The sequence below is a fragment of the Pelodiscus sinensis genome, chromosome 18 (assembly GCF_052426305.1).
Source record: "Pelodiscus sinensis isolate ZL-2025 chromosome 18, ASM5242630v1, whole genome shotgun sequence".
Classification (NCBI taxonomy): Eukaryota; Metazoa; Chordata; order Testudines; family Trionychidae; genus Pelodiscus; species Pelodiscus sinensis.
Window position 1 is genome coordinate 12534497 of NC_143069.1, and position 27205 is coordinate 12561701.

Genomic DNA, 27205 nt, shown 5'->3' on the forward strand with positions numbered 1-27205 from the left:
GAATGTAATGTTAGTATTTCTCACTTCTCCAATGTATTCACTATTCAAAGTCCTGTTCTGAATAATTGTGGCAAAACAATTCTTGGCTGGTAGACTGAACTATTCAGTAAGAGTATCTGAAATTTGAATCTGAGGTGTGTTAGTTACAATTGTTCGAATGCATAAGAATTCTACCTTGAATGGGGCTCCAGGCCAGCAAACCATCCCTATTCAGCAAAACATAAGGGTCCTCTAAAGTCTGTTACTGAAGCAAAGGCTTAAACTTTGCTGCAGAGGAATGGACTTTGGTGCATTGTGCCTAGATTATCATATTACTCGGCATCAGGATTCTGGTGTAAACACTTGGATTTGTTCATTCATAATTTGGTTTTTACAAATATTCCGTCGTCTTTGCTTATACTTTTTTATTTCTACTATTGTAACTGATAGTGAACTAATTTGCTAGATACCTGATAAAAGTGAACACAAAATGGACAAAGACACAACTCTACTTTATTATTTGTTTGCAAGTACATACATTCTGTAAAAAGTGTTGATCCATTGGAACAACCCTAGTTTTTATTCAGTTCACTTCACTTTGTCTAGGTCAGGACCTCAGGGCCATCTTCAAATATGTCAAAACTGTACAATTCCCCCTTTCTCTCATCTCTTTCTCTCCAGTTCTATAATGATGAATTAAAACCTCTCCTTTACTTGTTTTTGTTCAGATGTTCACCATCTCCTCAAATGCAGTAAGCTTAAAAGTATCAACTTTTGATTCAGTTCTTGATTTCAGAGGGAAGTTAAGGGGCTGGAAACATTGACAGGACGGACACCCAGGTATTGCTTATCACCGCCAGGATTGAAGAACGGGTACAGCTTCCCCTGAAACTCTTGATGAATGGACTCAATAGGGCACGACAGCTCAACATTATAGAATGTAACCATATCCTCTTCCCAATCCAGAAAAATCCCAACCACTGGGCATTTATCATCATCAGAGGCGATTTCGACACTTTTCCCATGACAATTGTATCGACCCCCTGAAAACTGCAAACTCCAATATCCTCCCTCAGGAGGATTCTCAAACTTCTCTTTTTTCATTTTGTCCCTCATAGCCTGAGTCAGCACCCCCAGCTCCCAGTATGGTCTGTCCCCCACCTCCACCTCCCAGTATTGTTTCCTTTCTGAAAATCCTTCATTTGCGATCACTATGACTTCACTGCTGACTTTGCTCTCTGTTTTGGAAACAACTCTATTTTTATCCAGGAGTGAGAGATTGGAGTGTTTACAGTCAGAATCCAGAGTGATGTTAACTGGAGGGAGGAATAAAAATGTTTATTTCATCAGTAACCAGAGACTCCTTAACTCTAACTAATTAAATAAATATCAAAGCAGGTAAAAAAAGCAAAGATACTAGAAAAAGAGAAATAAAATATTAAATATTTCAGCAACAAACACTGTAACCAATCAGAAAAAATAACAGAAAAAGTAATATATGTAACAGCAAGGACACATAGCCCTGGTCTATACTACAGAGTTATTTCAAAATAACTCCCTTTATTTTGAAATAAAAAGCTGAGCATTCACACTACTAAGCCCATTATTTCAAAATAAAGGGCTGATTATTTTGAAATAACAACTCCTGTTTTCCACAAGGAATAATGCTTATTTTGAAATAGTTACTTTGAAACAGTGATAGTGTGGATGCGTAGCTGCTGCTATTTCAAAATGCCTGCTCACCAAAGTTATTCAGAGTAATTACTCCCCAGTGCTTCCTGGGAGTCTAAGTCAAGGTAGTGCATCAACATTAAGGGAGCCTTCTTCAGACTAATTTCAAGGCTTCCCTGTAGTGTGGACACACTATCTTGAAATAGTTGTTTCGGGAGTTATTATTTTGAAATAATTTCCTAGTGTAGAAATGCCCATGCAGTCCTGCCAAGTTATAACCGGAATTAATGTTCCTGTCCCCTAGTAAAAACCACAGGAAAAGAGTGAGGAAATCTCTGATCTCATAAGACCAGTCATAATGGATCCGTCTAGCCCGGTATCATGTCTTCTGGCAGTGATACTGGGCTTGATGTTTCAAAAAGGAACGAATGAAACAGGGCACTTTGGAGTGCTGTCTGAAAACTGGAGATGTACAATTACCAAGAGCATGTGTTTGCATCCTTCACCATCCTGGCTAATAGCCATTGACAGACCTATCTTCCATTAAATTATCTAGATTTTTTTTAACCCTGTTACAGTTTTGGCATACACAGTAGACGTGGCAATGAGTTTCATAGGTTGACTGTGCATTGTGTGAAGAAATACTTCCTTTTGTTTCTTTTCAGTCTGTTGCCTATTAATGTCATTGGATGACCTTGATTCTTGTGTTATGTGAAGTAGTAAATACAATTTCCCAATTTTACAAAATCAAAATTGCATATCCCCACTGCAGGGAAGCCTCAAAATTAGTCTGAGGTAGGTTCTATTAATGTGGATGAACTACCTCAACTTAGAGCCCCAGGAAGCACTGGGGAGTAATTAATTTGAATTACTCTGGAGAGTAGTTATTTCAAAACAGTGAGACCAGAGTGTCCACACAAATGTTATTTTGAACTAACTGTTTTGAAATTAGCTTTATTCCCCGAGGAAAGCAGGAGTACAGATTTCAGAATAAGTGGTCTGTTGATTCAAAATGATAGGCTTGGTAGTGTGATATCATTATCTGCTGGCTACTTGGTCCCAGAGACTTAAGATCAAAGGCCCATAGAGTATGAAGGAAAGTTATGGAGGTGCTAGTTCTGAATTAAGGTTGCTATGAATTTATAATTGCAAGAAAATACCTGTGCTTTTTGAATGACTGATCATCAATCAAAGACTGAGGCTGTCAGTAAGCTTATTAGCCTGCGGTATTCTGAAATAGCTACCCCACATCTTTTGAACATGTCTACTATTTCAAAATATAGAGGACGTGCTATTTCAGCATCCCTGTAAATCTCATTCCATGAGGAATAAGGGATATCTCAAAATAGTGATTTATTTTAAAATCTGACGATGCGTGGATGTGCCACATTTCTAAATAGCCTATTTTGAAAAGGAAACAAAATAAGATACACAATTTGCATGGTGCAAATTGCTTATCTTATTTTGAGCTAAGGGTGCAGTATAGACATACCCTTAAAAAGAGGTGTGTGATAACATGTGGCTTTGAGCAATTACAGCTGTTTATAGAGTCTGCTTTCTCTTTAAAGTGCAGATGCTGGTTTATTCAGGGGCTCTGACTTGCTGGGCATGGCAAGTGTAGGCAGGGAGCTGTGAAGCCTCTAAAATCTCTGTTCAGGACAGAGACATGGGTCTCTGTACAAGCATGGTGTTAAGAAGCTTATAGAAGGTGTCTATAAGGGACAATGCAGAGGGCATACAAGTACAGAAGCCCTGAACTGTGACATAAGATATCTAGAGACAATGGCTTCCAAGAAAATGAATAAAATAAATAAGCAATGTTAATATGGGATGATTAATTGTGATTGGTCCTGCTTAGGGCAGGAGACTGGACTCAATGGTCTTGTGAGGTCTCTTCCAGCTCTCGGATTCTATGATTCTATAATTCTATGAACTGTGCTGTCACACTATGGCTTGTTGAAGAGAATAGATGCATGTTTGGGTCCCCCATTTTAGAGGAAAGCACAACCTGTACTGGGCTTTGAAATGTGGCTTCAGTCTCTCCTTTTTAAAGCTGTTCCATGTTTTATAAATAATTAACAAGTAATTGGGTGAGGGACTTTAACTTGGGACTCCTAGTTCTTAATTACTAGGCTCTAGCTACTCCCACTCTCCTTCTCTGGCCCATTAACTATCCATTGTCCTCATGTATGACTATGGATTACCAGTGTGAAGAAGGTTCTTAGTGTCCAGTGCCCCTGCTATTACACGTGTAATTAACTTTATTGATATCCATGGATCAGGCGAGTAATGGCAGCAGGAGTAATGTGTTAGCACCCATTACATTCAAGAGAAGTTGCATGGCTAAATCAATTTTTCCTGCAGAATCTTTTGAAATTTCTCCATTCCTTTAGAACACTATGGCTTTTCTTGTAGGCTACGTCTACACTGGCCCCTTCTTCGGAATAGCCATGCTAATTTAGAACTTTGGAATAGGGAAATGCGCGGGGGATTTAAATATCCCCCGCGGGATTTAAATAAACATGGCTGCTGCTTTTTTTCCGGCTTCGGGAAAAGCCGGAAAAGAGCATCCAGACTTGAAAGTAGGAATAAGAGATCCTCTGGAATAGGGCTTTATTCCGGAGGATTGCGCAAGTCTGGATGCTCTTTTCCGGCTTTTCCCCAAGCCGGAAAAAAAGCGGCGGCCATGTTTATTTAAATCCCGCGGAGGATATTTAAATCCCCCGCGCATTTCCCTATTCCAAAGTTCTAAATTAGCATGGCTATTCCGAAGAAGGGGCCAGTGTAGGCACAGCGTACGTCTACACCAGTGTTTCCCAAACAGTGCTCTGCAGAACCCTGGGGTTCCACAAAGTGAAAGTGGCCAAATAAAATTGGGAAACACTGGTCTACACAGCCAGCAGTTATTTCAAAATAATGTTGAAATACTGTCAAGGTGGAGGACTTCTTACTCTGACTCCTGTAACCCTCATTGTAGGAGGAGTAAAGAAGTCAAAGAAAGAGTGCCCTATTTCAAAATAAGTGCTGTGTAAAAGCTCCCAATTTCAAAATAAGCTACGCAATTGAAAGTTAATTAATAAGTTAATTAACATATTTCGAGTTAATTACATAGCTGAAGTTGACATACTTTGTTTCGTGTTTCCCTGCCATCCCCACAATGGAAGCTGATGGGAGCAAGTGCTTTTGGAGGCTTTCTTTACTCCTCACAGGAGTGGTAGTACTAGCACCAATGGGGGCACCCTCCTAGTTCAATTTAGCAGGTCTTAACTAGACCCGCTAAAGCGAACTTTGGAAGATTGATCACAGCAGCGTCAGTCTTCCGCTGAGTGAAGACATGGCATAAGAGAGGCACCAGGCTTTTCTCCTTTAGCCATTTGGTGACTCTAGTCCCCCTTTCCTTTGTTTCTGTCAAAATGCCTGAACATGTACACATGTTTTTCAGACTGAAATGAAACATTTTGACTTTTTCAATACAATTGAAATTCTTCAGCTAACTCAATATCAATTTGTCAATCATTTCAGTAGATTGGAAACTACATTTTACTGCATGTCCAAAAGTTATTTTCAGACACAGTCACCAATTCTTTTATCAACAAATATTGTTCCTTTCTTCTGCAGCGAGGTGGCTAATCAAATCCCAGTCACATTGCCTTTCAGGGCTGTTGAGTAGACACATTTTTAGGGGGGTGGGGGGGGTTTACTTCTCCTTTCAGATCTCAGGACATCTTAAATATTTAATCAAATATTAAACTTCAGAAAATAACTTGGATATAATTCCAGATAAAAGGCAAATTACCTGCATTGCTACGAGCCCTCCTGAAGTCTACAACAAAATAAAGAGAATTCAGAATTTCATATATAGCATATATCTTATTTTAAATTCAAATAATAAGAACATAAGAACGGCCATAATGGGTCAGACCAAAGGGCCTTCTAGCCCAGTATCCTGTCTTCTGATAGTGGCCAATGCCAGGTACCCCAGAGGGAGTGATCACAACAGATAATACTCATGTGATCCCTCCCCGTCACTCACCTCCAGGGAAACAGAAGCTAGGGATACCATTCCTACCCATCCTGTTTTTTAGTTATTGATGTACCTAACCTCCATGAATCTATCTAGCTCTTTTTTGAACCCTGTTAAAGTTCTAGCCTTCACCACATCCTCTGGCAAGGAGTTCCACTAGTTGACTGTGCGCTGAGTGAAGAAAAATTTCCTTTTGTTTGTTTTAAACCTGCAGCCTATTAATTTCATTTGTTGACCCCTAGTACTTTTATTGTGGGAATAAGTAAATAACTTTTCCTTATTCACTTTTTCCATACCAGTCATGGTTTTATAGACTTCTATAATATCCCCACTTAGTCTTCTCTTTTCTAAGCTGAAAAGTCCAAGTCTTTTAAATCTCTCTTCATATGGGACCCATTTCAAACCCCTAATCATTGTTGTTGCCCTTTTCTGAACCTTTTCCAATGCCAATATATCTTTTTTGAGATGAGGCGACCACATCTGAATGCAGTATTCAATATGTAGGTGTACAATGGTTTTATATAGAGGTAATACGATATTTTCTGTTGCACTCTTGATACCTTTTTAAATGATTCCAAACATTCTATTTGCTTTTTTCTCTACAGGTGTATACTGAGTGGATGTTTTCAGAGAACTATCCACAATGACTCCAAGCTCTCTCTCTTGAGTACTTTTTGGCAAATTAGTCCCCATGGGTATGTCTACACTACCACCCTAGTTCGAAATAGGGTGGTTAATGTAGGCAACCGAAGTTGCAAATGAAGCCCGGGATTTAAATATCCCGGGCTTCATTTGCAACTTCGGTTGCCTACATTAACCACCCTAGTTCGAACTAGGGTGGTAGTGTAGACATATCCCCCCATATATAGTTGGGATTATTTTTCCAATATGCATTACTTTCCATTTATCCACATTAAATTTCATTTGCCATTTTGTTGCCCAATTGCTTACTTTGGTGAGATCTTTTTTAATCTCTTCACAGTCTGCTTTGGTCTTAACTATCTTGAGCAGTTTGGTATCATCTGCAAATTTTGCCACTTCACTGTTTACCCCTTTCTCTAGATCATCCATAAATAAGTTGAATAGGATGAGTCCCGGAACAGACCCTTGGGGAACCCCACTAGTTACCTTTCTCTACTCAGAAAACTTACCATTTATTCCTACCCTTTGTTTCCTGTCTTTTAACAAGTTATCAATCCATGAAAGGACCTTCTCTCTTATCCCATGACAGCTTATTTTACTTAAGAGTTGTTGGTGAGAGATTTTGTCAAAGGCTTTCTGGAAATCTAAGTACACTCTATCCATTGGATTTCCCTTGTCCACATGTTTGTTGACCCCCTCAAAGAACTCTAGGTGAAATACTTCCAGATTAGTAACGCATGATTTCCCTTTACAGAAACCATGTTGACTTTCCCCCAACAAATTATATTCATCCATGCAGCAGATGACTAGACAAAGTGTAATATTAATCATGGCCTTTCAACTCACCCAGCTCATCCATGGCTTTTTCTGAAATAGAAAAAGATTACTATATTATACATGTGCATTATTCCTCTGTTAATTCTGTATTGTAGGAAATCTGTCCCCCTTACACAGCTCTGTAAGGATCAGTTTCTAAGAACCCAAACCTGCAAAAATCTAAATCCATGCTTCAATATAGTTGCTGTGAGTTATTCCATAGTGTTAAATACAAATTTCATCATCTGTCTAAATCTTTGCAGGGTTGGATCTTACGGTAAGTCTACACTTGCACCCTAGTTCGGACTAGGGATGCAAATGCAGGCTTTCAAAATTGCTAATGAAGCGGGGATTTAAATATCCCACGCTTCATTAGCAATATCTTGCCGGTGCGCTAGTTTGAATCACAGCTGATTAGAACTGGGACATGCGTGCTGGGACACATTAGTTTGAACCAAACTTCTTGGTTCGAACTAACGTTACTGAGGAGGGGTTTGGTTTGAACTAATGAGTCCTGGCGCACACTTCCCAGTTCGAATCAGCTGTGATTTGAACTAGAGCGCTGGCGAGGTCTTGCTAATGAAGCACGGGATATTTAAATCCCTGCTTCATTAGCAATTTTGAATGCCTGCATTTGCATCCCTAGTCCAAACTAGGGTGCAAGTGTAGACATACCCTATATGTTTGTCTTTTTGCCATATGAGCTGCAATAGGACCTCTACTATATTATGTTCAGTATCTTCTTCATACAAACTAAACTATGCACAAAAATGTAGCTAAATTTTTAAATTCATGCTGCATTTAAACAATGGGAGATTACCTAAGTGAAAATAATGTATAAGAGAGTGGGAGTCAGATTTGTAATTGTATTAAACACTGCAGCTAGATAGAAGGATTGGATTTTGAAAAAGAGGTTAGATGTCAAATTCCCATTGGTTTCAATGAGAGTGAGGCTCCTAGCAGCATTTTCAGAAGTGCCTACGTACCTATCTCATCTTTACAGAGTAAATATGTATTTTTAAATCTAATCCTGGATTTGTTTGGATTTGACATACTGATTTACATGCTTTAAAATTCAGAATTTTTGACATAGTGTATTTTTAACTGTATTTCCTCACTTATGGAAAAAGAGCTAAAAGCTATATGGATTTGAGAAAAGGTTTCTGGACTATGTTATGCTCTGGTGGTCAGACAAGAAAAGCACAATGATCCCTTCTGGCCTTGGAATCTAAGACTACAGAGAAGGAAAACAGGGGGAAAAAATGACGAACAAGGGAGCTAGCTATCCCCTAAGTGGCCAGATGGCTAGGATGAATTTATTACCAGGACGATGTTAAAGATTAGAGTTGGTTGAAGATGCTAAAGACTAGAGCTAATTGAAACTATTCCAGTGAAATACTCACTATACTTTTCTTCTATTTTCTGAATTTCTGCAAGAAAACAAAATTAAATTTTAACCAAAAAAGAAGTCAGACTGTGAACCTAAGTAAACAGAAAATTTTAATATAACAGACATACATTGCGGAGGTGAGTTTGTGGGAGTGCAGAATGCATTCATCTGTGAGTAGAAACCAACATTTGACAGATATTTGTCTCTCTCAAATGCTTGCTCTAGTTCTGTACTTACATCGGTTTGCAGAATACATAGATTCAGCTAACATAGGTATAAACTGCAGTTATAGGCAGAAAACCCTAGCATATGGAGTTATATGCTGTGCTGCTTTTTTCAGACACTCCCTTTCTGATATGTGCACTAAGTGCAATTTATCTGGTAAGTGATTCCCTTCTATTGGCGCTAAGTGTTTGAGTTATTATTTGGCTCTTGAGAACTAGAAAATGATATCTTCAGATTACATTTTCTTATTTATTGTGGGTCTCAGCTGGAGGTGGTGAAAATAGTCAGAACAATTGTGTAGATTTTCATTTTTCAAAACATAAAATGTAAATGATTTTTGTTGGAAATCATAATTGATCTCATCAGGATTTTTTGCAATGCTCCCCTGTCGCCCCCCAAAAATTGTGATTAACATTTTCATCAGTATTTTCTGCTCTTTTTTTTTATAAAAACCAAAGCATTCTAAAATTTTTATCTATCTCTCTGATCATCATTTGTGTATACAGGGGCGGCCCGTGGATGCAGGCAAGCTCAGCAGTTGCCTAGGGTGCCGCGTTAAACGCGGCGCCCAATGATGATGTCATGCCATTGAGGGCTATGGAGGAAGGGGCGTCGATCACGCATTCTGCCTACGATGCCAGTTGCCAGCAGCTCTCCTCGAGCTGCTCCTGTGTGTATAATAACCTTATTTTCTTAGTTTGCACTGTTGGGCTATGTCTACACTGCGAGTTTTTGCAGCAGAAAATATGCTAATGAGGAACTCATTAGCATGAGTCGTGATATCATTAGCATTTTTCTGCCATTTCTTTTTGTACAAAGGTTTTTTGCTCAAAAAGAAGCAGAGTTTTGCAAAACCCCTGTTTTGTGCAAGATCCTTATGCCGCTCCGGGCATAAAAACGGGGGTTTTGCACAAAATGGAAGTGGCTACACTGCTTCTTTTTGCACAAAAACCCCTTCTATAAAAAGAAACAGCAGAAAATATGCTAATGATATCATGACTCATGGTAATGAGTCTTTCATTAGCATATTTTGTGATGCAAAAACTCGCAGTATAGACAAAGCCTTGGTGTAGCTGTTTTGGTCAGAGGCAAAGTGGTGAGGTAATATCTTTTATTAGATCAACTTCTGTTGACGAATCAAGCTTTTGAGCTTACAGAGTCCAAAAAAAGATAGTTACACCAGTTCAAAAGAAGCCTCCATGCCCAAGATGGAAAGAAAACTCTAATTTTAGTAATAGAAAAGTAGCCGTGTTAGCTGGTGTAGCTGAAGCAAAATGCAGGACTATGTAGCACTTTAAAGACTAACAAGATGGTTTAAATATGCAATGGTAAGAGATGGAATTACCTCTTTGAGCTTTTTCCTTCTGATCCTCTGCAAAATAAAAGGAAGAGGTTACTGAAGAGTAACAAGACAGAGGTTATATTAGACCTCAAACTCAGAGATATGACAGTGGAAACATTTTGACAGAGGTTTGCAAATATGCCTATGGAATGTGGATGCCTAAATCTCATTAAAATTAAATCAGGCATCCGAACACCACAGGCTGATTGAAAATTTCAGCCTTCAGATTCAGAGTGATATACAGGCCTTTAAGCATTTTACATCATCTTTGAGCTGTCAATTTCCCCATCTTTCTGTAACATTTGCAAGCAATACATCCGTTGGGGGGAGGGGGAGGGGGAGGGAAAGGGGGGAATGCAAGCTTTTGCAGAGAAAAATGAAATAAATTTTTCCTTAGAAATAGTGCCCTGACAGTTCTCACTATTAATTTGCTAATGATTCCTCTAGCTACACTGACACAGTCCTCACATTCTTTATTCCAGCCAGACACACACATCATCCTCAAAAGAGCTCAGATCTAGGCCTCTTTTGGTTTATTTTCCAAGTCCATCAGAACTGAATTAGTCTAGGTCAAAAGAAGCCAGTAGAACTGCTGAAAACTATCGGGGAAGCTGCAGTTCCTGAAAAATTGGATTTCAGCCTTTTCTTTGCCTTCTCCCACTGTGTCCTCACTCCAATTATTGGCAAGTAGGGCTGAGTGGGAAATCCTGTGAGAATTTTCAAGATTTTAAAAACTTTCACATTCTGTTGGAGAGAAAGCCTAAGCCTGTTGAGATTTCACACACACACATCTACACATAAACTCACTCTATGGTAGCCAACTGCCTAGCCGTTAGGGCCCTCTAATAGGATGCAACAAATACAGTGTCCAGTCTGTGTTCTGCCTATTTCATGCCAGATGAGTTCTCTAACCACCAGGCTACTGACCATGGGATTTCTCTGGGGTTTCCTCCAGAAATTGCATGTTGGATTTGAGGAACCTCTCAACTAAAACTTTGTCAAAACTGACACAGTTCAATGAAAAGTTTTGCTTTTAATGAATCAGCATTTTTCAATTAAAAAACACTTCACTGGAAAACTCCCAACCAGTTCTGTTAACAAAGGACATGAAGGGCTGAGAAGATGGTCAGAACTGGAACCCAAGCAATTAACGATCTGGAGCCTTCTGTTTGCTACAGAGCCAGCTGTTCCCTTGATGAACCTCCAAGTTAGAGGGCACCCCAGACTCAGGCAAGGATTTAGTTTCCAATTTTAACATTTTGGGGGAGAGCTAAATGATGTTGGGGAAGAAGTGGTGCATAGATAAGGCTTTTTGACTGTGGGCCTGGGGTTGTTCAGAGGCTGAGCAAAGGTGAGTACGCTAATATCCATCTAGCATTGGTCTACTGCCCTGCTGCACAGACCTGTTCCTGAACCCAGTATGGAGCTTGGTTTCTAATGGGTCGGCCATTTTGCGTAGTCACACATCATTTCTTTTTTATATAATTAATGTCAGTGGAGATTTCTCAATGGAACTTTTACCTCTACATCTTTTAAGTCAGTGATGGGAAACTTCAGGCCCAGCGGCCAGATGTGGCCCTCAGCTTGCCTAGATCCGGCCCTCAATATTCAGGGCCCCCCCCAGTCAGTGGAGAGCACATGTTGGTGCTCCAGTTGCCCCATTGACCCACTGCGGGGCTGGAGGACACAAAATCTATTAGACTGGGCCCCCCGAGGCTCTCTGGTATGACAGAGAAATGTGGGGAGTGTCTTTCACCTTCTTAGTTGGGTGCCACAGGGAGGGTTTTGTTTTTGTTTTTGTTTTTTGCTTCTCACTTGTGTGCCATCCCCAATTAATTTTTCTGTGGCTCCCAACCCAAAACAGTTTCACCAACCCTGTTTTAAGTGGTTTTGAAAAAACTTACCTCTAATATATATGGGACCCAAGTGACACAGGCAGGTTTGTTTGGCTTTAAATCATTATACATCTCCTGGGGTATGTCTACACAGCAACATTATTTCAAAATAACATAGTTTGCTTCTATACACTGGGAAGTTATTTCAATAAATAATGTCAAAATACTGTCAAGCTGGAGGGCTTCTTACTCTGACTATTGTAACCCTTAGGCTGTGTCTACATTGGCACCCTTTTCCGGAAAAGGGATGCTAATGAGACACTTTGGAATTGCAAATGCCGCGGGGATTTAAATTTTCCCCACGGCATTTGCATGAACATGGCTGCCGCTTTTTTACGGCTCGGGGCTTTGCCAGAAAAAAGCGCCAGTCTAGACGGGGATCTTTCGGAAAATAAAGCCTTTTCCGGAAGATCCCTTATTCCTGATTTTAAGAGGAATAAGGGATCTTCCGGAAAAGGCTTTATTTTCTGAAAGATCCCCATCTAAACTGGCGCTTTTTTCCGGCAAAGCCCCGAGCCGTAAAAAAGCGGCAGCCATGTTCATGCAAATGCCGTGGGGAAAATTTAAATCCCTGCGGCATTTGCAATTCCGAAGTGTCTCATTAGCATCCCTTTTCCGGAAAAGGGTGCCAATGTAGACACAGCCCTTTATTGTACAAGGAGTAAGGGAATTTCTGGGGAAGAGTGCTCTATTTCGGAATAAGTGTTGTGTAGATGCTCCCAATTTCAAAATAAACTACACAAACTGCAATAGCTCAACTTGCGTTGTTTATGTTTAGTTAAGCCCGGATACGTAGACACACTCCTAGGCTAGGTCTACACTGTAGGCTTTTTGCGCAAGAACACTTGCATAAAACCTTGCCAGTTGTCTACACTGCATATGCGTTCTTGCACAAGTAAATTTACAGTACAGCATCAGAAAACAGGGCTTCTTCTGGAAAGGTTATTCCTCTCCTAATGAGAAATAAGCCTTCTTGCACAAGAGCTCTTCCACAAGAAGGCAATGTACACAGGCAACATGATTTTCTTGCGCAAGATGCTAAAATGGCCATCAGAGCTTTCTTGTGCAAGAGAGCATCCACACTGCCATGGACACTCTTGCACAAAAGCACATCTCTTCCACAAAAGCACATGGCAGTGTGGACGTGCTCTTGTGGAACACCTTTTGCACAAGAACTCTTGTGCAAAACAGTTCTTGTACAGGAAACCTGCAGTGTAGACGTAACCCTATAGTTTAAACGGGAAGGTAGCTGAGCTGGGTGAGAGTAGGATTCAACATTTCAAATGCTATCACCAAGCATAAGAAATTCAAATTCAGCTGGCATTTTGTGGGAAGGATTTCACTGGGATTGTGAAAAGACACTTTTTAAAGAGTTAGATGTCCAATTCCCATTGAAATGGTAGACATGAGAAGATTAAAAAATGCCTACAGTCCAATGGAAATTAGGAGCCTAAATACCTTTGGGGATCTGAGCTTGAGCAATTTAGCACAGATCTCAAGAGAAGCCAGTGGGGCTTTTGCTCCTAATTAACCTTGGATTAATTTTTGAAAATCCCTGACTGGGTGTCCTACTCCCTTTGGGTCTGTTGAAAAAACCCTAGAATGTAACAACTGTCTCACTCTTAACTGGAGCCTCTGTATATTGATGTTATAATATTTGGTCTTGGACATGTTGACTACTGCTGGCAAAGCATACACCTACCTAGTAGAGTAAATAATTATTCAGCACTTGTGAGGCCACATCTGGACTATTGCATCCAATTTTGAGGATCCCACTACAAAAAGGATGTGGATGCATTGGAGGGGGTCCAACAGAGGCCAACTAAAATGATTAGGGGGCTGGAGCATATGACTGATGAGGAGAGGCTGGGGGATTTGGGTTTGTTTAGTTTGCAGAAGAGAAGAGTGAGGGTGGATTTGATAGCAGCCTTCCACTTCCTGAAGGGAGGTTCCAAAGAGGATGGAAAAAGGCTGTTCTCAGTAGTGACGGATGCAGAACAAGGAGCAATGGTCTCAAATTAGAGTGGGGGAGGTCTTGGTTGGATATTAGGAAAAACTATTTCCCTAGAAGAGTGGTGAAGCACTGGGATGGGTTCCCTAAGGAGGGGGTGTAATCTCCATCCCTAGAGTTTTTTAAGTCCTAGCTGGACAAAGCCCTGGCTGGGATGATCGAGTTGGGGTTGGTCCTGCTTTGGGCAGGGGGCTGGACTCAATGACTCCTGATGTCTCTTCCAGCCCTAGGATTTCTATTATTCTAATGAAGCTAAAATACATTCTTACCCTCTTCTTTTTTGAGCCTCAATATTTCTGAAAGAAAACATATCTTAGTATTACAGCAGGAAAACATTTTCATATTATTTAGTTCGGAGGCTTTTATCAGATGCCTCCAATATTTCTATTTAAAACGGTGTAAATTAAATGTTAGGAATATTTTATTTACACCTAGATGGGCACTATTTGAATTTAATGCTAGAGGTCAGATTTTCAGTGGGTGTACATCTATATAGCTCCATTATTAGAGTAAATTGACATAACTTCACAATGGAGCTGCACCATTTTGGACCTTTTGAGGATCTGGTATCTTAAGGCAGAGGTGGGGAACCTGTAGCCCCTGGCTTGCTTAGATCTGACCTTTGAGGCTTGGGACTCCCTCCCAAGCATTAGAGAGCCTGTACAGGCACTCTACACACCCTTTCCCCCCCACACACAGACACCGTTACACCGTGGGGCTGGAGCACACACATTTTACCTTTCTAACAATCAAAACCCTTTGTCCATATCCCTGATTTGATGGTAATTCAGCACTGACAATGATCCCAACTTTTGGGACTTGGACTAATATTTTTTTCCAATCCATGTAACATCCAGCAATTGGTATTTTGAAAATCCAGCAGATATCGACGGCAGGTAGAAAATATATACATAAAAACCAGACACAGATCTCAGAGCTGGTCTCATGCCAGCTGGTCATATGTGCAAATAGTTGACAAAAACTAGGGATCTTGTTCAATTTGATCATGTTTAAAATCTTTGCCCATGTTTAAAACTTATGCAAAACTTCAGAGATGGACAGCACTACGCGGTTAGACATATATCACACCTAATCAAGCTTTCTAAAAAGCTTTGCTTAATGAGTTTTCAAATATAAACAGAACAGCATGACTTGAGTGGATCTAACTCAAACACTGTATCATCATAATTGTCAACAATCATGGGCTCAATGCCCGTTGGTGTCCAAAGCCTCCTTCACTATTTTCTTCCATCTTTCCTTGTCCAGTGAGGAGTGGCTTAGTTTCTGTAGACTAGCTCCACACCAATCTACTATATCATCTACCCATTCTCTGTGAGGTCTGCCTCTCCCATTCAGACAATCCATTATGCTGAATACCAAGGTCTTAACTTCTTGCTTGTTGTTCATTCTGCAGATATGCCCGAATAGCTGTAACTTCCCTTGTATAGCTTTCTGCAGTAGGTTCTCTTTTGGCTGTACTTTCCTATATAATTCCTCATTGATGACCTTCTGCATCCATCTTATTCTCAGGATCTTTCTATGACAAACTCCTCTTGAATGCCAATATACTTCTCTTTGAATCTTTCATTATCACCCATGTCTCACATCCATACAATTTGCTGCTAAATACATGCGTTTGAGACTCTCAGCTTCGTTCCCAAGTTAATTGCTTTACTTTTCCAGATCTTATCCATCACCTTCAAACTCACTCTTGCTTTTGCAATTCTAGTCGCTATTTCCTTTTTACAGTCTAGATGTCTAGATCATACATCATGTTGCTTCCCAAATATGTGAACTTCTCTACATTCTCTAGTTCAATCCCAACTACACTGATCTTCCTTCCTATTTATTTATCTCCAAATACCAGTCTTCATTTTATGGATATTCATAATTAGTCCATACCACTTCCCTTCCTCATTTTGTGCCTGCACTGTTCTCACTAGCTTTTCTTCATCTTCCTCAATGGTAAGTATATCATCCACAAACCTCAAGTTGTTAATTCTCATCCTGTGCACTGATATCCCTTCTACTTCTTCCTTGATCATGCTCATCACTCCCTCTAGGTGCATGATTGCCAAATACCAATTGTAGACAGAGGACTTTCATAAATTGCAAGTTCTTCATTTGAAATATCTGGCATCTATTTTCACATAGAGTGGAACCTCAATTTTACAGTCACCAATCTTGTGAATTATTAATTATACAAACCATTTTTCCCAATTAAGAAAAAAAAACCATAACAAATGTGATATCAGTGAGGAACATGTTGATATTCCTTTATATCTTGGTGCTGTAATTGCACAGGAAATTGCTTTGAATGGTGAGACAGTCAAGCAGAAAGCACTGATGTACCCCACACTGCAACTTATGCACTGGATGGACTGTCATTTTGACATGTTCCATTTTATAGACACCTCAATCCCCAATTAAGTTGTAAAACAGATATTCTGTTTTATGAGCTATGCTCAGAAAAATCTGGACTGGTTGATGAGTAAATTAAAATTTGCATTTGTCAGATACTATGGTTCACTAGATCTGATAGACATAAAGGAATATTATCAAAAGGATATGTATAGTATTTTATAGCTACCGTCTTCGATGCATTTCTTGTCATTTACTGCATACAAAAAGAAATATATTACAAATCTCAAAGATAATTATCAGTGAATTAATAGCTAGTTTCAAAAATATATAAATATTACATTCAAATTACATTAAAAGAAAGCAAGAGCAATCTTAATCCAGCCTCCTTTTTCCATATGACATACAAGGAAAGGTTTAAAGAAAGGCACGAGTTTAGACTAGGTAAGAGAAGCTAATGGAGATTAACAGTCTTTAAAAGATTGTTATAAGGAGAATAGTGATCAATTGCTGTCTGTGTCCATTAAGATAAATCAGAAAGCAATCATCTTGTAGGTCTAGGCTAGATATTAGGAATTATTTTCTAATTCTCACAATAGTTCAACACTGACTCAGGTCATCCAGAGGGGCAGTGGAATCCCCTGATTAGAGAATTTGAAGAACAGCTTAGACAAACACCTGTCAGCAATAGTTTAGGTACACTCAGGGGTGGCCCATGTATATAGGCTGACTCGGCCGTTGCCTAGGGCGCCGCATTAAACGGGGCGTCCAGTGACGACGTCATGCCATTGAGGGCTGTAGAGGCACGGGCACCAATTGCTCATTCCACCTGGAGTGTGGCGGTGCTGATCACACATTCCTCCTGTGGTGCCAGCTGCCATTTCTATGCATTATATATTGTCTTTGAAATCATTTATAATTTCTGAAAAAATTGTTTAATTAAAAAAGGGGTTTGACCAACCTACCATGGACAACTTCTTGCTTGAGAGCATGTCCCATGAACATCTTTCTTCCCTTTCAGAGTAGCACAAACTCCCCCACCCATGAAATATTAAGTAATACCCTTGTCACAACCTCGGTATCAATTTCTATGGAAAGTACGATTAGGGAGATATTTTGTGTATTTGTATCTGTCTTTTAATACAGTTTAGCAGCTAGGAACAAGGAGGAGAGCCAACTAGTCTGTTCTCTGTGGACCATTAACAACGGCCCTGCAACTATTATCAGAACCCAGTTTTGGAACTGCTTCTTGCAGGTATTTTAGAACAAATGTTAAATTTTCAGAGCCCACCACTGCAAAGTGAGAGTATCAATTGGATAAAAAAAATTTAAAAGGAAATTCAGCCCCAGGATTTATACTGTTCAAGTAACCAGTAGCGCTTAATATTTACATAATAAATGGAGATAGGTAAATATTATATTTATTGAGACTTACCAGCAAGAGCAGTTGTCTCATTATTTTCTGAAAAAGCAAATAAATAAATAAATAAATAAATACATAAATAAGAAGATTGCTTTTTCTTCCTTTTAAAGGAGAATATTTAACTTCACAGTATAACTTGGTATGCTTCACAGGTGTCATGTTTGAAAGCACAGGACTGGAAATGTGGGATTTCTCAAGTAATCAGCACATAAGTCAGATATGATCTACATGAATCATTAAAACTAGTGCTCAAAAATCATGGCAACTCAGAAATTAAACCTGTCACACTGAGATAAAGGACACCATATCTAGATGCAGACCAGTGGTGAATGTGGTAGGTGTTTAATAAGCTAGCTGAAATCAGTGTTCCCACTCAGCCCATTTCCTAGTGCACAAAACTGTGTTCAGTGTCACTAGATGTGAAGAAAGGTTGGGGTTTACAATATAGTAACAAGTAATATCTCATTTGTAGTTGTTTCATCCTTTTCTACAGATTGCATGACATCTGTGTGCCAAGAGGCTGCCTATACCTCTCTGTTCTCATGTATTATCATTGTCTAAATCTAATTAAAAAACAACAACATGGTGGTCAAAGTCATCTTGTGCTATCCTCTTCTCTTGAGAAGTCTCCCAGAAAAACTCGGCTGTGTCCATGGAACATGTCAGCTCTTCCAAAAAAAAAAAAAAAATCAGAAAAGCAGACACGTTTTATCAGCATCCCTGTAAACCTCATTTTATGAGGAAGAAGGGAAGTGCCAAAAAAAGGGGGGGTTTCTGACATTTGGCCCAGTGTTGGAAAAGCCACTTCCGGAAAAAGAAGTAGAAAAAGATACATAAATTGTGATTTGCAATTTGCTTATCTTTTTCTGATAAAAACCCACGTAGTCTAGACACAGCCTCATGGTATAGGGAGCCTGGGCACCTCATTCGCACTTTGTGAATCCCATTGATTAGCCAAGCACCTGAAAGTCCATTATGAATCTAGCCCAAACTGCCTCATTGTACAATTTTGGATGGTATGCATGAGGTATAGGTGGTACACAGGAATGAGCCACAACTTCAATCCAAGCTCTTTCATATCACACTGTTTAGACTCTTTAGCATTTGCTGAAATAATACAAGTAGGAAAACTTACTTTTCAGCTTGTAAATGGCAGCGGTAACCAGGGCTATGCTAATCAGCAGTATCACAATGAAGGCAGCCATCCATGGGGAGGTGGCAGGAAAGAAAACATCTGCAAAGCAGATCAGTGTCCATTAATCTCTCAAGTCATTCATCTTTCTTTTCAGAAATGACAACACTAAATTAAATGTTCAAAAGATGCAGCAGAGATCTTAATTCCCACTAGGACATACTGGGGAACTGTCTTCTGCACAAAGGGGTAGATTTGCATTGTAAGACTATTCAGCTCTCAGTGATGTTGTGGATAGTTGCTATAGGCCCTTACCCTGCCACCCTGAGAGTAAGAAATACAAACATCAGTGTATTATTTGTGTGGATTCATGCATTGCATAGAAACAGAGGTTGCCTTAAGGAAGATTTCCAGTAGCATCCTGAGAAAGGTTGTAAACACTCAAGATGGAATCTTCAAAAACAGGTCAGCATTGACCGACACTGTTACTGCTAAAACTCCCATTAATCTGAATGGGAAGGGAGTTCTCAGTGCTGTGTTACTCTTGAAAACCCCAACTTCAAGGTCTTAATCATCAACCTTGGAAGCTAATGAAAATGTTTGCATTGACTTCTATGTGAATTGGATTGGGTCTCTGGGATGAGATTTTCAAATGTGTCTGAGGAATTTTGGAGCACTGCTTCTTTGGAAAGCCCATACTGCATTCCTAATTCCATTAAGAGAGACTATGCTGAGGGTCATAAGGGAGACCAAGAGAGAGATTAGACTGTTCTCTCTAGAACATTCTCACACCCACATGAATTTCCTAGACACCAACATCAGCTTCAACAACTACAGACAACTACCAACAAGAAACACATGGATCACAACACCTACCTTGACAGATTCACTAAACACACCAAATCTGCTCTGTACAGTCACGTGTTCAGATAACACAAAAGATGTTCTGAGGTAAACACCATAACACACTTAAATCTGCCTTCACCAAATAATGACACTCAACCAGAGAAGTAGATCACTTCCTGGAACAGGCCACTCAGATATCATGAGAGAACCCAGTTCAATATGGGGAAAAAAACCCAAAACCATTTTTACTGCACCTTTCATCACCTACTCATCCACACTGGAACCACTAAGGGATATCTTTAAATAGTTACAACCCATGCTTATTGGAGACATCATCTTGAACTAAATCCTTCCTGAATCATCACTTCATGCCTTTAAACAACTCCTCCCTCCCCCAGCCTCACCAAGCTCATTATCAGAAGGTTCCACACGTCTCAGGGCACCAACATAAAGTAGCACAAGCTCCCCATGCAGACAAGGATACCAATTCAAAGATCACCGGACCCTGCCAGAATGACAGATATCACCACTTCGATGATGACCCATGGGTCCTACATATGCCTCTGTGGTGTACCTTACCCAGAGCATTAAAAGCCTCAATAACCACTATGTTGGTGAAAAAATGACAGTTGCCATGTTCCCAAATGAATTCACTCAGAAAAATCATAAAGGACGAGGATATTTTTCATAAGATGATGACTCCATATCTGACCTCTCAGGGAAACCTTTACAACACCCACAAAAAACAAGCCTGGGAACTGAAATTCATAACTTTGCTAAACCTAAATCCTGGTCTCAGTAAAGACTCTGGATTTATGGCTTATCACAACTATCTGTAAGCCATTAATCCTCCTTCACCCTATAATTTTGGAGGTGCTTACTGCCTTCTTCACTTTGTATCATCTCTTGCAACATGTGTTAACTTCTTATACTAAACAATCTGTTCCACACTATATTCATCTGAAACCTTCTGAGTATCTTGCAAGAGTGCTGTATGAACTCCATATCCTGTCTTTTTACCAACAAAATCTGGCCCCATAAGTTATTACCTCATCCACTTTACTTCAGAAAGAGATAGAGAGATGGCATTCTCCATCAGTCTGCTAAATAGTGAAATTGAGAAAAAGATACTGCTGCCAACTGGCGGAATTCATTTCTACCAAGCAACTCCATATGTAGGAAGGGTATGTCTACACTTGCTCCCTAGTTTGAACAGGGATGTTAATGTAGGCAACCGAAATTGCTAATGAGGCGGGGATTTAAATATCCCGTGCTTCATTAGCATGAACTCCCCGGCACGTTACTCTGATCAACAGCTGTTTCAAAATTGAAAGTGGATGCTGGGATGCGTTAGTTTGAACCAAATCCTTAGGTTCAAACTAACGTTACTCCTCATTTTTTGAGGAGCAATGTTAGTTTGAACCAAGGAGTTTAGTTCGAATTAACGCATCCTGGCATGCACTTTAACTTTTCAAACAGCTGTTGATTGGAGTAATGCGCTGGCGAGATCATGCTAATGAAGCGCGGGACATTTAAATCCCCACTTCATTAGCAATTTCGGTCGCCTACATTTGCATCCCTAGTTCAAACTAGGGAGCAAGTGTAGATGTACGCTTACAGAATTTCACTTTTACTTGTCGATATCTGTGAAAGGTGGTTCTGTGTAAAGAAGACAAGGAAAAGATCCAAGAAGATGATTTCTTGGGGAGTTGGGAACTGTTGAATCTAAAAAGCCTGGAATCATTTTAAGACAACATGTTTTGGTTTGAGTTTTTTACCCCCGGTGAGACACAGATTCAAGTTCTCATTTACCTGCAATTACAACTGTAGATGTGGCTGAGTTCTTTCTCACATTATCAATTACGTTGCAGGAGATGGAGTTGTCCGATCCTGATTTCAGAATGATAGAACTTCTGGCATCATTCAAATCTGTGTCAGCATCTGAGCTATGTGAGTTTCCAGTGAGATTGTGTCCTTTACCATCTGTCCACAACACTTGCACATTGGAAACACTCTGCTCAGAAGAGCATACAACTTTGATTCCATTGTCCTCATAATTCTCCAGGATGATCAAAGGTTCTCTGCTGTTACCTATAAGGGAACGAGACACATAATTTGTAATGGGTCCACACACTCACCGTGGTTTGTCTAGGTGTGAAAAATATTCCACCCTAGATTCTATTGTGGGCCGTTTGGACTAGCATCCTCTCCTTTAAGTTTGGTTAGTGAAATTAGCTAGACCTGAAAATGGAGACTAGTTCTCCAATGTCTGCACAAAACTGGTTGCACTGTATTTGAAATAAAGGCTATTGAATACTATTTAAATGGCAATTAATGTATTGCATTTCTCTGAATCACTCTAGCTCAGTGGTTTCACTTGTAGAAAATTATTGATGCCCAAGACCCAATGTAATTTGACTAGAGCAGGCTTTCTCAACCAGTGGTTTGAGTACCCTCAGGGGTACTCAAGAGAAGTCTGGGGGGTACATCAAAACAATTGAAATTTTAAGAAAACTGAATTTTTGTTTTAAGTTTTACAACGTTTTATTATTTTTGTAGTTTTTATGCCCAAAAATGTTATCCTCCACCCAGCTACGATTAAGTTGTTTAAATAAATGTGTTGCAATGGTAGAAACAAATTGTGTGTCTAAAAACTGTAGGTACAGGCAGTCCCCGGGTTACGTATTAGATAGGGACTGTAGGTTTGTTCTTAAGTTGAATCTGTATGTAAGTCGGAACTGGTGTCCAGCTTCAGCCGCTGCTGAAACTGACCAGCAGCTGACTACAGGAAGCCCGAGGCAGAGTTGCTCTGCCCCGGGATTCCTGGAATCAGCATCTGATCAGTTTCAACAGGCTGAATCTGGACGCCAGTTCCAACTTACATACAGATTCAACTTAAGAACCCCAGGCCTCCCCAAGTCAGCTGCTGCTGAAACTGATCAGCGGCTGATTCCAGGAAGCCCGGGGCAGAGCAACTCTGCCTCGGGCTTCCTGCAGTCAGCGCTGGTCAGTTTCAGCAGAGGCTGACTTGGGGACGCCTGGGGCAGAGCAGCTGGGGTGCTGCTGGGTTGCTCCAGTAGAGCCGCTCCTCGGCGCTACTGGACCAACCCAGCAGCACCCCAGCTGCTCTGCCCCAGGCGTCCTGATCCAGCTGCTGCTGAAACTGACCAGCAGCGGCTGAATCAGGACGCCTGGGGCAGAGCAGCTGGGGTGCTGCCGGGTTGGTGCAGTAGCGCACAGAGCAGCGCTGTGGAACCAACCGGCAGCGCCCCAGCTGCTCTACCACAGGCGTCCGGAGAAAAGCCTGGTCTGCTGGGGGGGGGGGGCATACTAGCTGTACCCCCCCCCCCCCAGCAGACCAGGGAGACGTGGGCGGCGGACCGAGACGCACCGCGGTACCACCGCCCGGGTCCTCCACGGCTTTGCTCCGCATCTCCCTGGTCTGTTGGGGGGGGGGGGGGCAGCTTACCAGGGAGATGTGGAGATGTGGAGACCAGGGAGATGTGGAGACCAGGGAGATGTGGAGCAAAGCCGCGGAGCACGCAGGCAGCGGACAGCCCAGACGTGCCGCGGTTGTCCTGCTGCCGGCGTCCTCAGAGGCTTTGCTCCCCGTCTCCCTGGTCTGCTAGCCTCCAGCAGACCAGGGAGATGCGGAGCAAACCCCATTCGTAACTATGGATCTGACATAAGTCAGATCCGCGTAACTCAGGGACTGCCTGTACTTACATTTTTTAAAAGGGGGTATTTAAGATTTTTTTTAAAAAGGGGTTTTTTTATAAAAAAAAAAAAAAGGCTGAGAAACAGTGGACTAGAGTATGGGCTCTGGGATGGGAATGAGGGTGGGAGCTTTGAGGTGTAGGAGGGGGCTCCAGCTTTGGGAGATGTCATGGCTAGGGTAAGAAGGACTTACTTTGAACAGCTCCTAATCCGCAGTGCAGCAGAGGTGCTTAGGCAGCTTCCTGTCTCTCCTGGTACCGCACACCATTCTGTGCCCAGAAGCAGCCAGCAGCAGCTTCCCAGCTAATGGGAGCATGGAGCTAGTGCTCAGAGCAGGGACACTGCACTCTCTCCCCCACCTAGGAGCCAGGCCTGCTGCCAGCCACTTCTGGGGTGCAGCATAGTCTGGGGGGCCAGGACAGGCAGTTAGCTGCCTTATCCCCCCCATTTGTCACCTGATCACCCTGCAGCAATGAGACCCAGTGCCCAACATTCCACCCCCCAGTGCTGGGTCACGACTCGTAGTTTGAGCCCCCTTGCTCTAGCTCCAAAATGCCTTGTTACTAGAGCTGGATAGGCAAGAGTTTTACCATCCTGTGAACATTTTTAGGAGCCTGACTTTTTTTTCTCTCTCCTGGAATTGGGGAAAAATAAAATTTTCGGGAAAAAATTAAATGTTTCATTCTGATGATTTTCAAATGTTTTGTTTCAGTTTCATGCAATGTTGTTATAGCCATTTTTATCCTTCGTAATAGCGATTCAAGGTAGATAAGGTAATACCTTTGATTGGATCAACTTTTCCTGGTGAAAGAGAAAAGCTTTTGAGGTAACACCAAGCTCTTCTTCAGGTCAGGGAAAAGTAATGAGGGTGACTACTTCTTTTGCCAAGAGAGACCTGAAAAAGAACTCTGGGTAACCTAAAAAACTTGGCTTTTTCACAAGGAGAAGTTAGTTCAATGAAAGATAATACCTCACCCACCTTGCCTTGACCAGTTTGAGTTTCAATAAATATCTTCTTTACAACAACATTTCATCAAAAAAAATCCCAAACAGTCTACTTGTTACTATCTTTTCAACTTTCCATATATGACAGTGTCCTTGAAAACTAGAGTACATCTTTTCTTTAAACGTGGCCCTGAAAACAAAGTTAATGGCTTGCATGAGAGAGACAGACAGACAGAGAAAGGTAAGAGAAAGATGGCATGTGGCTTTCTAATTGCTAGCTGAAGAGAAAATATAAAAGTAAATCCAGGATATTGAAATCGTTTTTTCACTTAAGTGGCTCCTTCTAGCCAGATGGGTTCCATCTCATATAGTTCTTTCTGTTCCTTGAAAGGGAGAGGCTCAAAGGGCTCAGACATTCAAGAGGAGCATTGTAACCATTCGATCTGCAGCATACCACGTGAAAGGGCTGTCTAGCAGACAAAGAGAATTAAACTCACTACAGTATGAACTGAGCCACAATGTTAACAGCTCTGCTCCTTCTGTGAGCTTCCAAAGAAGAGGAGGCAGTGGGGAACTTTATGAAGTTCTTAACTTCTACATTAGTCTAACAGTAAAAAAATTCAATGACATTAACAAACTATTTCCTTAAATATAAGTCAGGATTACCATGTGTTACATTGCATAGCAGTGTAACATTTCAAAAGTGAGATTAGATAAAAACCATAAAATACTCTTACGGAAGGTTGCAAGGTTGCACTATTTCTTAGAATTCAGGATCATAGCACAGAAGAACCCACAAAACAGAGAGAGACAAAGCAGGTTGCTCCCTGAGGCAGAGTCCTAACTCACCCCAACTTGCTCTAGGCTGTCTCTTTCCAGACTGCCTGCTGATATACTTAGAGCACACACTTCTACTGCCTGTAACCAGGGCCAAGAAAAAAATTCTAAAACTCAAAGTCATAGCTTGTAATTTCAACCTGTGTTCAATACACCCCTACCCCTGAACATGAAAGATTAGCGATCAGCTATGTCTCCTAACAGGATGGCAATGAACGGTAATGGAAAGGGAGATACAAATTCAGATATGCTCACAACTTCTAAAATTAGCATATGAGTACAAACTGTTGCTGGGCATATCAATAATAAGCACCATGAATTTACCTTCAGCAGACTGGAGGGCCAGCACTAGCAACAGCACGTGAACGGCTGTAGTCCAGGGACCTGAGAAACCCATTGCTGTGAAACGGAAAAGCAGATTCAGAAGACCCGGATATGAACACAACAAAAAGCAGCAGCTGGCAGTTCAATAACCAGGAACATGGATCCCAGGGCACCTGGAAAGGGAAGCACAAGAGGGCTCTGCGTTTGGAGACATCACATATAAAACACATGAAAAGGAGGGATGTCACAGGGTTGTCACACGCTGGTTTTAAAATGGCAGCCCAAGCCCCAGTCTTGGATCTGGCTCCCAGCTCCTCTCTACCCTGGCAACTGTTGCTGGAGATGCTCACCTTTCAGTCTCCATTCACACCTCATTCATTTCAACAGGACATTCAAGGAAAGGGGAGAGATCTACTCCTAGGAAAAGACATTTTTTCTTTACCTTAACTATTCCTAAAATCTATAACACTGACCCAGACCTGCTGTTATGACCAGTGCAAGAGCATTTCAGACCTTTTGTCTTCTGAGCTTTTAAATCACACATAGTTCACATTTTCAAGCTTTTTTTCTGCAACCAAGAGCTCTAGAAACTTACTTTTTTATGACAGCTGAGAGCCTCGCATGATCACAGGAGTCCAGGAGCTAAAGATTTAAGGAAAACACCAAAATCAGAAGAACTGGCACCACTACTAATGGCCTCTGGTGAAAATTCAGGGTTGATCCCTGCATCAGGGAGAGGGAGCAGAAGGAAACACACAGGAAGAAATGAACTGACCATTCATGAGGCAAGATTCAACTGCAGAACATGCAGCCCTGGGAGGGAGGGACAGCTATTAAAAATGAAAGTAATTCTTGCACTCAGGGAAAGATAAAATGGGAGACTGTGACTAGGAAGCCATGCCTGTCACGTGAAAACTATATATTTACAGCATCTGGATTTTTCAGTGACGTCTGGGGGAGTAAGACACCTGAATCCCAGTGAAATTCAATGACAGTAGCATCCCTGGATCACTTGGGCAAATCGCAGCCTTCGTGTCCTAAAGACACTTCTTCATACAGCCAAGCCAGAAAGGAGGCTTGGGACCAGGATTCAGAAGTTGCAAGAAGTGCTCTTGGGTAAGAACCAGCAGCAGCATGAACACAGCAGAGAAACTCAGGCTTAAGAAGCACATGTGTGTTCATCCCCTGTAACACACTGATCTCCAGCGATCCTCTGGGCTGGCACGCAAACATTGATACTCAACGCAGGGCAGGCCTAGTTAGCGAGATAGAGAAAGCCAAAGGGAGCAGAGAGCTGAGCCGCTGGGCTAGAAGAAAAGCTGTAAGATTTTCCCCAGGGGAGGGTCTGAAGTGTGTAAATGCCCAAATGGCTCTGCTCCAGAGTGAGGGCTAAAGCAATCCCAGCAGCCACCAGCATGGGGCTGGCCCAGCTCTGAGCAGCACCCCCAACAGAACCAAATAAGACAGCTCTACTTTAAAGAAGCAGAATGTACTACCTGGAGCCCAGAATCCAGTCCCTCTGAGTATCTGGCCGTGCTGGTTGTGGCTGCCTGCAACCTTTGAACCCTGCCAGTGACTGCTTTCAGTAAAGCTAGAGCTGTCCTTTGCCAAAGTTATCTATTAAT

General features: G+C 41.2%; 1 protein-coding gene across 3 annotated transcripts; it reads right to left on the reverse strand.

The window, feature by feature from the left end:
* Positions 1–470: 470 nt before the first annotated feature.
* On the reverse strand, positions 471–27199 carry LOC102451935 (butyrophilin subfamily 3 member A3-like). Of its 3 annotated transcripts, none has more exons than XM_075914247.2 (13): positions 27077–27199; positions 26176–26222; positions 25581–25655; positions 21570–21848; positions 18915–19013; positions 17792–17818; positions 16586–16612; positions 14265–14291; positions 10093–10119; positions 8536–8562; positions 7163–7183; positions 5447–5473; positions 471–1295 (listed from the first exon to the last, which is right to left on the reverse strand). In XM_075914247.2, the coding sequence occupies exons 3-13, from the start codon at positions 25651–25653 to the stop codon at positions 772–774; spliced, it is 1158 nt and encodes a 385-aa protein (XP_075770362.2). In that variant the 5' UTR covers positions 25654–25655; positions 26176–26222; positions 27077–27199; the 3' UTR covers positions 471–771. The 3 variants fall into 3 exon arrangements, with proteins under 3 accessions (XP_075770362.2, XP_075770361.2, XP_006135189.3); XM_075914246.2 differs by having other exon boundaries at positions 25581–25753; XM_006135127.5 differs by lacking the exon at positions 26176–26222 and having other exon boundaries at positions 27077–27160.
* Positions 27200–27205: the final 6 nt, after the last annotated feature.